General features: G+C 46.3%; 2 protein-coding genes across 5 annotated transcripts; one reads left to right on the top strand and one right to left on the bottom strand.

Annotated features, from left to right (window-relative positions):
* The first annotated feature begins 2,721 nt into the window (after window positions 1-2,721).
* Window positions 2,722-5,100, top strand: LOC136539536 (deSI-like protein At4g17486). Of its 2 annotated transcripts, XM_066531503.1 has the most exons (4): window positions 2,727-3,041; window positions 3,156-3,417; window positions 4,255-4,322; window positions 4,626-5,100. In XM_066531503.1, exons 1-4 carry the CDS (start codon window positions 2,907-2,909, stop codon window positions 4,896-4,898), a joined length of 738 nt encoding a protein of 245 aa, XP_066387600.1. In that variant the 5' UTR covers window positions 2,727-2,906; the 3' UTR covers window positions 4,899-5,100. The 2 variants fall into 2 exon arrangements, with proteins under 2 accessions (XP_066387599.1, XP_066387600.1); XM_066531502.1 differs by having other exon boundaries at window positions 2,722-3,417.
* Window positions 5,101-6,339: 1,239 nt separating this feature from the next.
* On the bottom strand, window positions 6,340-10,168 carry LOC136539535 (uncharacterized GPI-anchored protein At1g61900-like). Of its 3 annotated transcripts, XM_066531501.1 has the most exons (9): window positions 9,760-10,168; window positions 9,324-9,472; window positions 7,873-8,712; window positions 7,526-7,771; window positions 7,409-7,423; window positions 7,181-7,321; window positions 7,000-7,047; window positions 6,829-6,910; window positions 6,340-6,787 (listed from the first exon to the last, which is right to left on the bottom strand). In XM_066531501.1, exons 2-8 carry the CDS (start codon window positions 9,355-9,357, stop codon window positions 6,843-6,845), a joined length of 1,392 nt encoding a protein of 463 aa, XP_066387598.1. In that variant the 5' UTR covers window positions 9,358-9,472; window positions 9,760-10,168; the 3' UTR covers window positions 6,340-6,787; window positions 6,829-6,842. The 3 variants fall into 3 exon arrangements, with proteins under 3 accessions (XP_066387598.1, XP_066387596.1, XP_066387597.1); XM_066531499.1 differs by having other exon boundaries at window positions 6,340-6,910; XM_066531500.1 differs by having other exon boundaries at window positions 6,340-6,910; window positions 9,324-9,467.
* Window positions 10,169-18,240: the final 8,072 nt, after the last annotated feature.

Below are 18,240 nucleotides of genomic sequence, written 5' to 3'. Positions count from 1 at the left end.
TCAGTAGATCCACACTCCCATGAAATAAATTGTGTCGAGCTGTGAACATGTTCTTTTCGGCTGGATCGGCTTACACGTCACTGCTAGATGATTTAATATGAGAGAAAAACATTATTTAAATAGTAGATTATAAGTCACGTACTAGGAACGAATAAGTAGAAACGACCAGTCTGTCGTCGTTTCTTTCTTCTTCGTAGTATTATCTGGGGAAAGTGACACGAGTGCCGTCAGGTGTCAGCTGGTCTGACGTGTCTCTCGGACGCCGAGGCACAAGTGACAAAAGAGAGAGAAGACACACGCCAGCCGCCAGCGTTCTCCCAACTACTGTAGCACTGTACTACTGTACTAAGCCTGTACGTAGTACATGATGATGATCCCAAGCTCGGAGACAAAAACAGAGTCAGCTTCTTCCGGAGGACATGAGTACATGACAAAATTGACCTGTGACTTCCTTGTGTGGCTTTGCCGGGCATACTCCCTTCCTCCTAAAATCTGCCATTTTCGATTCCCAAGAAAACAACTTTGATAAAATATATATTAAAAAATATTAATATTTATGATACATAATTGGTATTATTGAAAAGATATTTGAATCTAGTTTTTTAATAAATTTATTTAAAGATACAAATGTTGCACGTATTTTCTACAAATTGAGTTAAACTTACGGCACGGAAACCAAAAGCGACAGATAATTTGAGACAGATGAGTAGTCAGTTGTGGACCTGTGGTGGTGCGGTGATCGACTGAGGTCTTTTTTTTAGTTCCCTAAAGTTTACTCCCTATCCCATCGAATATTTAGGACACATGCATGAAATATTAAATATAGACTAAAAAATAACTAATTGTACAGTTTGCGACTAATTTGCGAGACGAATCTTTTAAATCTAATTAGTCCATGATTTGACAATGTGGTGCTACAGTACACACATGTGGCGGTGACGGATTAATTAGGCTTAATAAATTCGTCTCGCGGATTACTGACGGATTCTGTAATTTATTTTTTTATTAGTATCCGAACACCTCATATGACACCCCAAAACTTTACATCCTGGATTTAAACAAGGCCTAATTCCGGTGACTTGGTGGGTCATGGGTGTGCAGTGTAACAATTGAGTTCATACGTACACAAACTAAATGGTTTTAAAATCTATAAAACTACATGATCTTTTTATACATTTTGTATGAAATAACAAGATGATATGCACAAATAGGGTATGTAGCTAGTTTTTTTTCATTATAACCATGAAGTCCTTTTAAAATTTGAATCATCTTATGCCTTACTTATGGATTTGCAATGAGTAATTATCGTTTTTTGCCCTAAAACATTACCAGATTCATCACAATGCTGCTCATGTCTACTGGGGTTGCCTTCAGCAACCATTGGCCGGTCTCGTCATCACACCAACATCCATTGACATGATTATTCCAAAATAAAAATGTGGAACCATCACTCACATCAATGAATTGCTGATTTCTGGACTACTACTTATGTCGCTCTATTGTATTGTTGAAAATCAATCTGTGACCATGATTGTTTCCACCTGTGACCAAATAAGATATGCTTTTATCAATTTTGTCATAACATTGGCCAACCAAACTTCTTTTCATTTCCTTGGTCACCGCCATGAAATGCATCAAATTATTAGAGCCACAGTTGTTGTAATTGACACATTCATTTTAGTTGTTCTCCTTTGTTGAATTATTTGATGGTGATGCTAAAACTTTCTGGACATGAACACATGAAAAGAGTGGATCAACAATCTTAGGGCTATGACAAAAGAACAATTTGAGATGTCGAAGCTTACAACACTGTGGGGGAACGAGCGGCATAGGAATTTAAAGCGCTTGAATGATTGTTATGGACATGCCATTGCCAAAGATACTGGCAGCTGGCTTGGATAGCTCTTTTGCATGCGTTTTATCCCTCCCATATAACGTTATTTGTATGGTATACCATGAAAAAAAATCAATTTCTGATGCTATTTGTATTATGTACCGCATCGTCTCATTCTATACTTGAATTCGTACTAGATTATCTTTTATGTATCTTTTGTTAAATCTAGATTGTTACAATCTTGACCTAGCAGCTTTTAGGATTAATACGGTGGTTTTTAGCACTTGAGAGCAAAAAGCAGAAACTTATCTACGTGACCTGTTACACAGCTTGGATCGAGTGATGCTCGCTCATGCCCATGCCACGTCGGAGAGAAAGAAGAGGGGGCTCACCGGCATTGGAGACGAGAAGCTCGCCGGTGTTAGGGTTTTGATTCCTCACCTGTGGGCTTAGAAGGGGGATTTTTGGGGCGGCGGTCGCGACACGATGGCGGAGGCGGGCGGGGCAGGCCGGAGAAGGCGGTTGGGCGGGGCTAGGGGCGGGGCAGGAGGCGGGTGGCGCGACGAGGCGGCTTCCAACGTCGGCCACCGGTGGTGGGGGCGGGGGCGGGCGAGGACGAGGACGACGCCAGCGCGCCGCCCTGTGGTTAGTGGAGGGTAGGGTCGAGGGGCAGGAGGTAGGCGGCGCGACCGACGACGAGGAGGAAGACGGGCAACCCATCGCGCGTTATCTACAAAGATGACAACACACTGATTTTTTTAAAAAAATTTATATATAGAAAAGAAATATATATATATAGAAAAGAAACTCGTTGAGAGGGCCCAGTCGTCATTGACTCCAACAAGATCAAGCCCAAAAAGGGTTGATAAGAGTAGACCAACCCGACCCGCTTTCTCCACCACCACCACAGCACCACCGTCTCCTGTCTGTCTCTCCTCTCCTCCCTTGCAACTGCAAGCGACCACCCACCACCCGCCGACGCTTCGATCCCCTCCCTTGCTTTCCGTGTCCCCACCCAAACCCCATAGGGGCTGCCGCCGCCGCCGCCGGAGGCCGGGCCGTGGGTGCTGAAATGAAGGAGGTGGTGCTTCACGTGTACGACGTGACCAACAGCGACTCCGAGAAGACGAACAACACCATCCTCCAGATCAACCGCATCTTCAAGGACCGCATCGGCCTCGGCGGCATCTTCCACAGCGCCGTGCAGGTAGTGGGTCTAGCTCCCCTCTCCCCCTTCCCTCGCCACCCGCTCAGATCCCAGGGAGCGACAGCTTCTCCAGATCCCAAAATCTCACGCCATTTCTTGAACCCCTCAACGCAGGTCTATGGCGAGGACGAGTGGTCGTTCGGGTTCTGCGAGACCGGTAGCGGCGTGTTCAGTTGCCCCGTGGGGAAGAACCCCATGTACACCTACCGGGAGCGCATCGTCCTCGGGGAGACCGAGTGCGGCATCGCCGCCGTGAACCGGATCCTGCGGGAGCTCGGCCGCGAGTGGCAGGGGCAGTCGTACGACCTCCTCTCCAGGAATTGTAACCATTTCTGCGACGTGCTCTGCGAGAGGCTCGGCGTCCCCAAGCTCCCAGGTAAGGAACACGGAGGGGCATTCCATTGTTTTCTTCTTCTGAATGGCGACAACCTGTGCAAGGTGTATCTCATAGTGGCATTATGTACAATTCTCGAGTTCAAAAAACACACACTGTGTCCTCGAATTGGAAGGAAGATTGCAGGTTCTGATTTAGATGGCGATTTACATTCTTGCTAGGAAAAGAATGAGCAAATGTGTGAACTGAACATTGGAAATAAAGCATGTGTTTGCCACCACTGAAGTATTGAACAATTTAACTGGTGTTTTGTCACACTTGAAGCTTTGATAATATGGTTAATGTATGAAACTGAGTGCTGCTAGCTCTAAGACTCAACTTTGGAGCATAAGTGCTGCTATCTCTAAGACTCAACTTTGGAGCATAAGACCATGTACAACACAGACGTTTAGCAGGCTCTTAGAGGCAGTTTCATTGTTTTCCTTGCCACTGTGGACCTGAGCACAAGCTTATGTGTGGGCGACTGGGCGTTGCCACTTGACAAGGTTTTTGATGCCTGCCTTGAAACTTACGTGCTAGACGGATGTCTCCCAAGAACAGTAATTAGCTTAATTATTTCATTACCTTAGCAAAATCGTTTAGTTTCCATTTGAGACAAGGCTCTTTTATGTTTGCTTCATGATTCATGTCCTAATGCACCTACTTGTGTGACAATTTGAAGAGGCTGAAGATTCCTGTAGGTCAAGTCGTTGCTAGTCATTTCTGATCATAATGTTTAATCATTGAATTTTTGTCTATGTTGCTAACAGCCTAGCATGATTGTGTTAGGTAGGTTTGAAATGCCATGAACTTACTCTTTTATTCTGTCTAACCTTGCAGGTTGGGTTAATCGCTTTGCCAATGCTGGTGATACTGCTGTGGTTGTTGCTGAGAGCACAGCAGTTAAGGTAATTTCAGAATCTGTTGCTGTGATACAATGTGCTATCTCCAATTTACTTAATCCTAGCATTAACTTATGATTGCTTCTTGCTTTTTATTATTTTTCCTAGTCTATTACTCATGTTTTAGATCTCTGTTTTTTCCCCACCAATACAAACATCCCTTATATTTGTGTTGCAGTCTGCCCATGTGTTTGGTTTGGAGCTTGAAATATTGATTATATGCATAGGCCTTTCTGTTTTATCAATACCTTTCTGTTTATCCTTTCTGTTTTATCATCATTGTTTTCCTTGTGAATTCATGTTTTGCAGTTCAGGCAGGCTAAAACAGAAATCGTGAATGCCAGTAGAGTAGCATACAGATTTATGGCAGGCCTGGCTTCAAAAAATCAAGCCTCACCCGAGTCCCCGGGTAACAACCAAAACAGAGGCAGCCCTACTTTCCAGGGAGCTTGGTTCAAGAACATCATCTCAGCTGGTGCAAAGCCTTCATCGAGTGAATCAACCCCCTCTCATTCGCAGGATGCTGATGATGGCACCCCTCTGCGGCGGCAAAGTTCAACAGAATATTCAACACACTTGTAGCTGCTTTCCCAGCAGATCAACCAACAGTTGAATTGAATCTGTCAATCTGTAGTGTAACATTAGCGAAATATCTGTTCGAAACCTGTTGTTAAATTGAATCTGTAGTGTAACAGCTGCTGATATTTGTTCAAAAACTGTGATTTGGCATTTGCCAATGAATCTATTCTTCCCAGCATTGTTGAACGCCCAGATATTGTGCGTAGCTGCTGATCTGGTTTTTGCGTTATTTAGTCGGTCTCCAACAGCACGGGCAAAGGGCGACCCAAACGCAAAATACACCGTGCATAGTGTTTTGCGTCTCAAAAACACGCTCCAACAGAGGACCCAACCAAAGCATCCATTTTGTGTACCAAGCGAGTCGGAAGGCAAAAAAGCGTCGTCTCTCACCACGACGCAAAACACTATAGTGGGTCCGTAGGATGAGAACCGGCACTTACGGGCTGCTGTGGCGCGGGGTTGGCGACAGCGTTCTTCGGACCCAGGACGGTCCGCTTGACGGCGGCGGTCTCGCTGGCGTCGGGAGCGGCGGAGGGGTTGGAGGAGGGCATGAGGGGCGGCGCGGCGTCGGCGGCGGACGTGGCGGGCTGGATGACGTAGCCGCGGGCGCAAGATGCAGGGCACGCGACGAGCGGCTCGGGCTTCACGACGCAGGGGAGGGGGCGGGAGGACGGGACGGTGCGGAGTCCAACCGCATGCGGTACGGGGCGGTCGAGGTGGATGAGGTGGCCCACGAGCTGCGGGCGGGCCACGGCCAACAGCGTGTCGGCGGGCGGGACCTAGACGTAGGTGCAGTGGAGGCTGTCGGAGAGGTTGAGGAGGACGCCGTTGGAGGGCGGCGCGGCGAGGAGCGGGGAGTAGGAGGTGGAGGCTGTCAGCGCCGGCACGACGGCCGTCACCTGCAGCACCGACGAGCGGTGCTCCCCCGCCACGCGCTCCTCCGTGTGCATTGCCTGCAGTAGCACCCCCTGCGTGACCGTCGCCACGGCGGGTGGAGATGGGATCGAGGGATGGGATGGACAAGGAGGGATTTGGGGGGATTTTGTTTGGGGCGGGGGAAGGAGCCGAGGAGGTGGAGAGAGATTCGGGGGCTGGCCTGGATCTCGCTAGTCCACGCCACCGAGGTTGGCCTAGATCTCGCCTGCCGCGAGTCCAAGGTTGCCCTGGATCTCGCCGGCTGCGGGTCTAGAGCTCGTCGGCCGAGGGGTCGCTCTCCGGCAAGGCCAAAGCTCGACAGGGAGGTAGGCAGGTGGTGCATGCAGGGAAGAAGGCAGGCGGCGCATGCAGGGAGGTGGGATTTGGCTGCTCGGGGGTCTGTTGGAGAAAGCAAGATTTGGATCCATGATCCTTTCACTGTAGATGACCTATACTATTAAATGGGTATGTGTTTCGGTTGGAGACAGTCTTAGCATTTTTGCAAGTTGGGCAAAGATCTCTTTGCTTTATTGCTCTGTGATATCAGCCATGCAAGAGGTCGAGATCATGGCATACATACAACAGGCTGCTGGTTGGACCAGGGAAAGTGGGTAATGATCCACCCAAGATCCAGCTGCTCATTCTAGTGTAATTCGATAGGCCATTTCAAGATATCAGGCGTCTCACCTAACCTTGATTATGAACATTGGAAAGAGCAGTCCTGATTGTTACTTGCCATTAGATCATCTCCAGTGAAGCTCCAGACCTAGCTTACTTTCAACCAGTGCTCAGAGACCCAAAATGGCACAACAGTCCACTCTAACACAACAGTTCTATGATCTATCCACTGGACCAAAAAGAGACGGGGGGGGGGGGGGGGGGCGCTCATTTACAAAAATGTAATTCATACAATTTACACGCGGGCCTGCACAGAAGGGAAAAAATACAACAGGGGGTAAAGAAGCTTCTGGCTCACTGGAAAAAATACAACAGGGGGTAAAGAAGCTTCTGGCTCACTAGATGAAGTGTTCCTCAGATAGTGATGGTCATCGTGAGGAATACAAGCGGCAACAAAACGCCGATCCCAGTTCTGGAGGGACCTACAGGTGAAGAAAAAGGATACAAGTTCAATTTGCTGAGGATGGAAAACAGTAGATGATACCTCATCAGCAAATTGTAAATTAAGTACCTGAGCTTTCTGATTTCGGTGAGACAGGCAAAGCGGGCAGCGACATTTCTGAATCCAAAAGAGGATGCCAATGTGATTAGACAAACAGCAGTATTGAACATGTTAAAGAAAGTAGTGAGAATCATGTTGTGATTTCGGAAAGTGTAGTGATGTCGCCCAAATTAGAATGCCTGCTCCTTACCAGGAGCACAAAGTGACAATGATTGGACAGAAGATGAGGAGGGCCATGGTGCTGCAATATTGTCACTCAAATCGCATGTAAAGCTAATGCCAGTAGTGTTGTCAAACAAAATATCTGTAGGTAAGCTCCGAAGTAGACAGCCTACAATAGTGAAGATTGGAAATTAGCATCAAGTCACGGAAGTCCATGGATCAAAGTATCAAACAAAGTTGATTGATTGACACTGACCTTGCTGTCCAAAAGCTGCTTCGGTTAAGTGGTGACAAGGAAAAAAAAAGGGAGTTATAAAAGGGTTCCATGATGAATAAAATATTGAAGATAAGTAAATAGGGCTTCAGTGCATACCTTGCAAGCTGAAATCTTTCAAGTCAATGTCACAAAGCCCATAAATATCATCCACCACACCAGCTTTCTGTAGCATTGATCCAAACTTTGTTGCACAATTAATTGCTTGCAGGTTTGTGACAAATATCTGTTTCTGCCTAGTTCCAATGTAAGAGTGCAATGCTGCGCAGCATGAAGGCGTTGAAGATGATGCCTTGCCACATGCCTTAACGACTGAAGAAGGTTCATCAAACTCCAATGGACAAACTACATCATTTAGAATAAGAATCAGGCAATTCACTTGGTTTTGTGCATGATAACAATGAAACTTACAGTATTGACCACCTAGAGAGTATGACATGGCTTACCTTTGTTCACCTTGCAACCAGATAATACTCTGAAAGCACTATTAGCTTCCTCTGATGAAAGCTTCATGGATAACCAGGAGTGAACTACCCCTTTACAGTCACTAACAACATCAATCCCAACAGCGCTCCCTGGCATGCTAGAACTTCCAAACATGTTAGCCCCACCTGAAGATATGTGAATAGCTGCTTCTGCTATAGCAGGTTGGCAAACTGGCCTACAACACTCTTTCAGTGGGTCAACACTGCTGCATGCATCTAGGAGTTTACTGGTGTTGACTATTTTCTCAAAGGAGCTAATATCCTTCACAGGACAAGAACCATCAGTGAGATTTGATGGCCTCAGAGTACATAACTCAGGAATGTTGGTGTTTGCCCCTTTGCTTGCAAGGATGTTCATAATGTCAGAGAAACAAGCATTTGCTGAAGCCTGGTTGAGAACTAGGGTATCGTTTCCACTGCCATATGCAGCTTGGAAAACATTCATCAAGCTATTAACTTGGGGGCAACATATAACATTAGCAACTAGTGGTGCTAAAGGAATGGAGCAATCATATGCTGTCTTCTCCATGACATAAGAGAGTGCAGAAAAATTTACATGGCATTTTCCAGTCAAGACTGGATCATAGGACGTGTAATTTGGATACATAGGTGACAGTGGCTCAACAGGGTTAGTATTGTGTGGAAGAACAGATGGTGAAATCTCTATGGGATCAAAGAGACCAATCGGTGGATCAGACAGAAGGAATTTATCTTTTGGTTCAAGTGGTGTTTTCTGAGACAGAACATGCTGGCTGCCACAAAGCCAAACTGCAAACAGCACAAGCCAGTGATACAATGTACCTGCAATGTGATGTTCTCTTCAGCAAAGCATATCAAAGACGCAAACATAGAATGCACTTCAATTGCATCACTTTCACTAGAAAAAAAATGTAGCATGTCTAGTATTTCCATAACAATCTACAGTAAACTCCATTTTATTTCCTCACAAGAAAGGAGTTATTTACCTAGAATGCCTAGCAACCCAGCCATACTCATTATATTAGATAAGTTGCAAGGAATATCACTATCTATTGTGTTAAGTTGCCAAAACAGCTTTTCCTCCTAAATGTATATCCATGTTGAACCATTTCCCAATGTAGCATGAAACCAAAGACTTTGTTTAACTATATCATTGTGAAAATCAACCCCAATTATTAGCGGAACATAAATGAATTCCAAATTAATGTGAGTACATGACTCTAGAACAACATACAGCTAACGACAAGGTTACAATTAAATCACATGTTTAGCATTCAACAGGAATCACCGGAAACAGCATCAAACTTTCGAGCAGAAATCTACATTGTATTGTTAACACAATTAAACTTATCTACTTGAACCTCACAAATTTAATTACTACATTCAATATGAGTAAACAACTCCAAACAACATAATGGGGGTAAACTACTCACCCTGGCCACAAGAACCAGAACTGGAACTCTCCATTTCTTTTAGCCTGAAGATGTATGTGCATGCATGAGGCAATGTGTAAAGTCCTCAGTTCACTTCAATCAAAGGTTTAAGAACTCCACTCAGGGGATCACGAGAGAGCAACACTGCACTTGAAGGGGATAAAAATAACCTAGAGATATAAGTAAACTGGATGGTAATGCACAAGGTGGGAAAAGAATCTCAAGCAAGTATGGCTAAGAACAACATTTTTGTGAACCAAACTCAGTGGCGGAGCCAGGATTTCATAGCTGGCTATTCCATATACAAAAAAAAAAAAAAAAAATCGATGCAAATGTGCAATAGTAATAAGCAAACATGCTAACACCCTTCTTCTTCATCTATGTTACAAGAATCCAATGAAGAAAAAAATTAGAAAACGAAAACTCCAATTCTTACTCAATGGATCTGACTCTGCTCATCTTTCTTCAACCTTCAAGTCGGAGCTCGAGCTGGGACTGGGAGGGCCGGAGGGGGCCTAGGGGAAGGGCCAGACCGCCGGCGGGTGCTGCTTCTCTGCTGCACACTGCAGAGAACTCCGACCGTCGCGGCGGCGCCGCCGCCGCCCGGCGTCGGCCGCTAGGGCTGGGCGCAGGTCGCGCAGCCGTGCAGGGGCGCTGGCCCGAGGGGGCGAGGGGGAGAGCCGGGGAGGACCGAGGGGGAGGCTACGTGTCGCTGCGCCGCTGGCCGCCACGGCGCCGCCGCCGCCGCCGCCGCTTCCGTCCTTCTCCTTCTGCGGCAGCCAATGCGAGCGAGTAAGCCAGAGCGACGCGAGCGTGATGTCGTGATGGGCCAATGGGGTTTCTATTCTCCCTTCATAGGCTGCTACTGCTGGTTTCTAATGTGCTCATGGACATATTTGCAACATCTAACAAACTAGGCAGCGAGTACGATAGCTAATATTTTATACTAAAAATACACGAATCGTATGATAAGATAATAATACTGTAAAAATTAAATACCAATGTCACGGAGTGCGCGGCGTCGCAGCCTCATAAACTCTACTTTATAGACCTTTCCAGGATGCGGCTAAGATAATGTTTTATATTGACAGGAAGAAATTTATGATATCTATTTCTTTCGTGCTCACAAACTAATGACCTTAGTGTAATAATAGAAAATACAAAAGTGTTATCCTCCTGAATACGCGGAACCAACGCCACTACGATCGTGCCATCCCTCGACCACTGATATGGTGTTGTTTAGCACTATTATTCATTATTATCGCTAACTTGCTTCATAGGTTTTATTCAAGTAATTTATGTTTATAATTATGCAGGTGCTAATTCGGTTGATCCCACATTGACACATAAGAAAAGTGGGGAAAATTGACAAAACTCATGGTTTTGAGAACATACACGTGTAATAGTTATGAATGGTTACAAAATAAAATATTATAAACAAAACACTCAAAGTGTCATTTTTATAACAATAATATAACACATGTTCAAATTTTATTATGCCATCACTCAAGTGTATATACAATATCTCCCTGTAGAGTCTGATAAACCATTTAACAATACCTTAGAACAACAACAAATATAACATTAGTGAGATATTATTTGTACCATATAAATTGAATAGAAAAAATACATTGTATGCGTTAGTAATGTTCAGTTACCTCGCCTACGGCGTTAGAACCTCCTTAAATACAATATTCTCTGTGAAAGTTCTATCTGTTATTGGGGTCTTCTTATCCTTATCTTTTTTATTTGATGCATTCTTATATTTTTTCCTCGACATTCTTTTTAGCATTTTTCTTGTGTGCCTTTTTGGCCTCCCCCTCTTGTGCCTCCACAGTAGACGGGAGGGCAAGGATCTTAATATTGGTTCTTAACGTGGCTCTAGACATCACAACGTACAACTGACCATGAGAGAACACCGGTGTGGGTAGGTACACATCCACGTTCAGGATAGTTTGGCCCTATAACTTGTTGACCGTCATGGCAAAGCTCAGCCTGATAGGAAACTGCTTCATCTTAAACTAGAACGGGAACATCTCGTCATCAGACGGGCATAGCGGTATTTGAGGAAGGAATACCCGCTTTCCAGCATGCTGCCCCACCACAATTTCAGCGCCGATTGTATTTCTTCGGAACCCCCGCACCACCAGCCTTGTACCGTTGCATAGCCCATTGGCAGGGTCAATATTCCTAAGCAATATGATAGGACACCCGAGCTTGAGCTTCAAGACATGTGGAGGCAGCCCGCTGATGGTCAAACTGTTAAGGAATTTCGATGGATAGTAGTTATGTGGATCATCTACCGCGGAGTCAAAACTATGATACACCGTCTCACCGTCCTAGAACATATCAATCATTTTGAAAGAATCAAGATGCCCAAGAGAGGAGGTGAATTGAGCTAATTCTAAAATTCTTTACAATAATTAAGTCTTATGGTTAGCCTAATTAATCTCTTGTATCTAGAAAGTGTTTCTATTGATCTACCGCACAAAAGTTTAGCAACCTATGTTCTAATCCTACTCTAGCATGACAATTCTATGAATATAAATGACAAGAATTGAATTGCTCAAAGTAAATAGAGAAGGAGGAACGCGACGATGTTTTGCCGAGGTATCAGAGAGTCGCCACTCCCTACTAGTACTCGTTGGAGCACCCACACAAGGGTGTAGCTCCCCCTTGATCCGCGCAAGGATCAAGTGCTCTCTATGGGTTGATTCTTTGATACTCCATCGCGGTGAATCACCCACAACCGCTCACAACTTGAGTTGGGTCATCCACAAGCTCCGCCAGATGATCACCAAACTCCCAATCACCACCAAGCCGTCTGGTGATGGCGATCACCAAGAGTAACAAGCATGAACTCTTACTTGACCACGACAAGCCTAATGAGAAGGGTGGATGCACACTTTGCTACTCTTGATCTCACTAATGAGGGCTCTCTTTGGAATTCTCAAATCTCAATCACCTCACTAGGACCTTGTTCTTCTTGGCACTCTCAAAGGTGTTTCTCAACTGTTGGAATGAACAAAAGTACCCCCCACATGAATGAAGTATTTATAACCATGGCTGAAAAATAAACCGTTATGTGCTTCTACGGAGTGACCGAATGCTCCGGTCAGTTCTCCTCGAACTCCAGTGTTTAAGATATGACCGGACATTGGACAACGTCCGGTCAACACTGACCGGACACGTCCGGTCGTGATTTTCCCTCTCTGAAACCTTACTAGAGTCAACCGGATGCTGGGACTCAGCGTCCGGTCACTTCTCCTCTCAGTGTCTAGTCGCACCAGACGATTTCACCTTGATCAAATAAACTAACCGGACTCTGCGCCAGCGCTCGGTCATCCTAGAGCCAGCATCTGGTCAGTATTTGACCCTCCATTCACTTTCAACTCTCGATCATATGTGAATAAAGTTTGCTCCAATGGATCTAAAGGCTTTTTAGGAGCTACCTAGTGCTAGATTTAGCAAGTGTGCACCACACCTAACTCACTAGACTCATCTAGGTCAAGCTACTTGTCCATACCCCTCTTAATAGTATGGCCAAAGAAAAAACAAAGTCCTAAACTACTCTAAGTGTCTCTTCCACTCCAATCGACACTTAGAACTAGTTCATCCTTAACCTTGTCGTTCATCCTTTGAAAACCGAAATGATTTCCATCGTAGGGGCATGACCACCATGATAGCCCAATCGATCTCCATTACCATGGCCTAACTTAATTGTCTCTATAAAACACACATTAGTTATAGTAATCACGTATTGTCTTTAATCACCGAAACCCAACTAGGGGCCTAGATGCTTTCAATCTCCCCCTTTTTGGTGATTGATGACAATACCACCTTGAGTATATAAAAGAGTTGAGGTTTTTAACATGCTTGGTTCATATAAGCTTTTGACAATAAGAACAAAAGAGTTAGGCAAGCTTATATGACCCAAGCCAATATGATGTACTCAAAAGATATGAAATAAGCATGAGTACAAGTAATAAAGCTCATTTGCATCGGAGTAAAACGCAGAAGCAAAGCAAATGAGCATAACACTAGTGATATGACATATACAAGATTCAAAGTAGAGAGCACACATGTCAAATATCACGATCACGTAGGTATCACTATCACATAAATATAGTTTGATGCATGAAAGTAAACACACACGAATGCATAATAGTGTATCACACATAAAAACCAAACATAATAGAATACTAAGCTCCCCCTAAGTCACTCCCCCTTAGTCTAACATACTCGATCCCTCTCCCCCTTTGGCGTCAAACACCAAAACCTAAGGGTCAGTCGGCGGAGCTACAGTGGGCAAGTTAGGCGCTGAGGTACGAGGAGCAAGCTAGAACTGTGTGCCATCATCATCTAACCCTAAGCTTTGAGCTGTCTGACCCTGTGTAGCTGGAAGCGATGCTGAAGCGGTCTGGGTCGGATCAGGGACTAAAGCAGCCATAGACTGTGCAGGAATCACTGAAGCAGGCGGCTCTGATGATGCAATAGAAGAAGGGAGCGTCTCTGTAGTCCCAGTAATAGGTGCAACTGTAGAAGGACTTGGGACATGTAAATATGGCGGAGTAGGCTGCCCTGTTAACTCACTAAAAGTTGCTCCAAGGCTCTTGGAGACTGAGGTATCTAGCACTAGTAGCGAAGAAGTCTGAGTCGATGTGAAGCCTGTCTCAAAAGGTGTGAACTATGGGCTAGCACTAGTGAGGCAAACCACTGGGACACCTGCTCTGTAGGTAAAGCAAACTGTGTTGGTGGTCATCCCTGACTCTGAAGCCCATTAGGTTGTAATGCTGGAGTCATAGAAGTGGTGGCAGGCTGATCAAGCTAGGGTGAAGGCTATGGCAGTGGAGCCCCAATAGCTATCACAACATGCTGCATAAACCCCAGTAGCTGCTGCTACATGAGAAGCTGCTACTAATGCATGGCCTGCTGCTGCTGGATCGCCTACTACTGTTGCTGGAACTCATTCTACCTAGTCTAAAACTGAGCAAAAGTGGTAGCTGTAACCTGAGCCCGGCGAGCCTAATCCTACCTCATCTGCTCAAGTATGACAAGTAGAGCGGGGTCTGTCTACGGTGCAGGTGGAGCTGAACTGGAACTATCGGCCTCGTGGTCATGTCGACGTGGAGGCATCTGAGGAATAGGCTGGTAGTCATCATCTAAGCTATCACTAGAGTCGCTCGTGATAATCCCCTCCTACTGAGCATCAAGCTGCTCCTCCTCTATAGCTGCTATGCTCCTAATGGTCTCATCCTGCTGAGCTACAGTCTCTGGCACCTCTAGATGTCGGCTCGGCTGGCTAGGTGTCCTTACTATACTATGACGGATCATCTAAGTCATGTTGTATGCAGGGAACTCTATAGTAGCACCACTATACTCTATCAGCATCTCTGGTGGCCTCATAGTAACTGCCCTATAGATCAGGAATGTAACCTAGTGAGCATATGGCAGCTGCCTATGACCCCTGAACCCCTCTGCAATAGTATCCTCTATCTCTGATAGAAGGAGATCCCAAATGTCAAACACTGTCTGCTACATCAGAGAGTTCAGTAACCATAACTGTATGCGAGTCAAGCCCTCGTGATACCCCATCCTCGGAAGTAGTGTCCTCCTCATAATAGCATCCAACACTCTAGCTATAGGAGTGAGATCACTGGGTGTCCTGCTCGACCCCTCGCCGAATGGCTCTATAAAACAATGATGGACTAGATCTATAGGGGGCACAAGACCATCGTGAGGGCGTTTAGGAGGCATTGTCTGTCCATAGCAAACCTCATGTAGCCAGATGGGCTGCTCCTGAAGTTTGAGTATCTCTCTGACCCTAGTGCTTATCAGCCTGTAATCTCTACCTCTGAATGCAAAGTGTATAAATCTATGCTGCGGGTCAATCCAGAGTGTAGCATAGAACTGATGGATCCAAGATGGAACATATAAGCCTGTCCATCCAAGTAAATCTATCAGCCCTGGCAGATAAGCTAGGTAAGGGTGAATATGCTCTCCAGCTGCTGCTACAATGGTCTCAATGCTACACACCCTCTGAGATCTGAATACTACCCCATTATTAAGATATGCATTATAAAAATCTTCCTGCAGAGGTGTGTAGAAATCCTCTAAAGCACGCTCATCCCGCCTCAGCGAGAACCACTGCTCAAAGTCCACAAATCTGAGCTGCTAAACCTGCTTGGCCATGGCGGCCCTCAAATCCAAGTGAGTCACTAGAGGTGGACCCTATGGTATAGGCGGTGGGCGAGAACCCCTCCGCTATCTCTGACCTCAATGTGACTGGAGCACGGGTACGACCAGAGCGGTGAAGCTATGGCTAAGGTGCCGCTCTGTCTCCTCAGCCTACTCTCCCTCCTGAGTTTGCTCTGCTGGCTATGGCTACTACTGAGGCTCCCCCTGAGACTAAGTCTTATCAATAGCGACATGCCATCCTCCAACCATGAGAGTCCTAGCTGGACCACCATGACGGTGCTCAACCTGTTCAAGTGCAGCCCTCGTAGATGGAGAAAGCTGATCTGCAATAACAACACCACTTCGAGCACCTCCTCTCTCTACGCGCTCTGTGGCCTCTACAACTGCGACTGCTCTCGCTGTATCTGCATCAGGATACTTGCGCTTCCTTGTTGCTAGCTTCTTTGTCGCCTTGCCTTTTGCATCTGTAGGCTAGCGAGGCAGGGGCCTTGGATACTCATCACCGAGACCACCTCCGACATTCTTGACACAAGCCATCTGATGGATCTGAAAAGAATAACTGTCGCTGATGAAGATCAACAATCAACTATCACTTCTGAGGCTTGGCCTCAATCCGTACTCGCGAGCTTAGCCCCGAGTTAACTGACAACTGTCAATGGGACCACAACGGCACCGACTCGCTATACGATAGAATAGATAGGATATACAAATAAATACAATATATCTAGAGATACAAAACCCTAAAAAGCAAGCAATGGACATGAATTTGGAAATGAGGGCTTGCTACCTTACGAACCGGTGAATCGATGAGAAGTGGAACGAATTGGGGAACCACTGGATCGGCAATGCGAGGCTAGGGTTGGGGTTACGGCGAAGTTCGATGGCCGAGCCATGCAATGAGGGCACTAGATGCGGCGCTGAAGCAGGGCAGGGCCAAGGTAGTGCTAGGGCACGATGTGGGCAGCGAAGCAGGAGCACGACGCGGGCTGTGGCATAGGAGCATGGCTTGGACATGGATGGTGTGGGCACGGATGGCACTGGCACGGCGGCGCAGGGAGCAGCATGGGCTCACGGTAGTGCAGGGAGCACAGCACGGGTGGCAGCGCAGGCATGGATGGCATAGGCGTGAGGAGAAGTGGCGTTGCTATGGCGGCATGGAGCTAGGGTGTGGGCAGGAGCGGCTGTGCGGCAGGCGCTTGACATGAGCAGGGCGCGGACATCGACGGTGCGGCATGGCGGTGCAGGCAGGGCATGGCGGCATGGGTGCGGTAGCGTAGGCAGGGTGCAGACAGCGACGGTGTAGGCATGGTGGTCCCTATGGTTATAAGGGGTCCCCATGACATAACAGAAAAGGAAATAGGAAAGAGACCGGATCTCGTACGTTTTCTACTGATCGGACGCTCCGGTGGCAGCGACCGGACGTTGCCACCCAGCGGCCGGTCGATGCTAGAAAGGTCCAAACCCCTAGAATCGGCGATCGGACGCGTCCGATCAACCACTGACCGGACACAGCCAGAGTAACGATCAATCCTTACTTTGTCTTCTTTGCTTGATCGGATGCTGGATCGCCATCTGATCGGACATTGGGAAAGCACCGTTTTAGCGTCCGATCACTCCTTCTCAGCAGCAGTTCACCTCCTATGAACTGATCAGACACTGGACTTCAGAGTATGGTGCAACGTCCTATGATAGAACCTGCTCAAAATAGCGTACTTATGGAGGCGCTTGTCTTCCACCAGACACTAAGCATCCCGAAAGCAGCTATAGCGAATGGTGTCCGTCGGGCACACCCGAGGGAGAACCCAAAAGATCCACATTTTCCCAAGGATCTAATAATGAGAACGAGTTACAACACAAGTCCATTTCATACATTAGAGTTTCTTAAAAGTACATTATTACAATACTAGATACAGAGTGCGGAATGAAACAACGGAATATTAAAAGATAACATCTAACGATAAGATAACGATGATTTCGTCTGAGCCCACTAGAAGGATCCTTCATACAAGGTACTCCTCAAGCATCACCTGCAACAGGGGTAAAATAAACCCTGAGTACACAATGTACTCACAAGACTTATCCGACAGTGGGAATACTTCCCCCGACTCCAAGGAATATGCCTAGGCTTTATGGTTGTTGGTTCTCTTTTAGCAAAAGCATACTAATAGTGAGTCCTTATTGATACATTATTATCAGCCCGCATTAAGTTTTCATCTAGTCAATCTATATAAGCACCTATTCTACTTTCAAGCAATAGTTGAGCAATCGATACTGTTCCTTCTCCTTTTCCACTTCCAGTTCTTACTACAGTGCTAAACCGTAGACAAGCCATACTGGATAACCCAGCGATTCACGAATCAATGTGCCTAGCTGGGTGCCCCAAAGACACACGCCCCGCTTGTACCCTAGGCACAAGCAGGACTAACCCACCACTCTTCTGTCCTAGGTGTCTAGGTCCTTGTCCAAACTTAGACTCCAAGCCCCCGCCCCTAAGTCCCAGACTCAGTGCGGTGCAAGGACCTCCACCACCTCCTCTTCCCATCAGTCAGTCCGGAAAGAGCTAAATCCACAACAAGAGAGCAGCAAGTCTTCCCTACGCCCATACCCAAGTATGTGCTCGAGACAATAGTCTGTGACTTGCCTAGAGTCATATGCAACGACCGGTCCTTAATCGACACAGACAGGGAAAAATTGTAACTGGGCTATGCCCTGTTGGCCA

The sequence above is a fragment of the Miscanthus floridulus genome, chromosome 2 (assembly GCF_019320115.1).
Source record: "Miscanthus floridulus cultivar M001 chromosome 2, ASM1932011v1, whole genome shotgun sequence".
NCBI classification, from domain to species: domain Eukaryota; kingdom Viridiplantae; phylum Streptophyta; class Magnoliopsida; order Poales; family Poaceae; genus Miscanthus; species Miscanthus floridulus.
The sequence above is the reverse complement of the archived record's forward strand: the minus strand, read 5'-3'. Positions and strand labels throughout refer to the sequence as shown.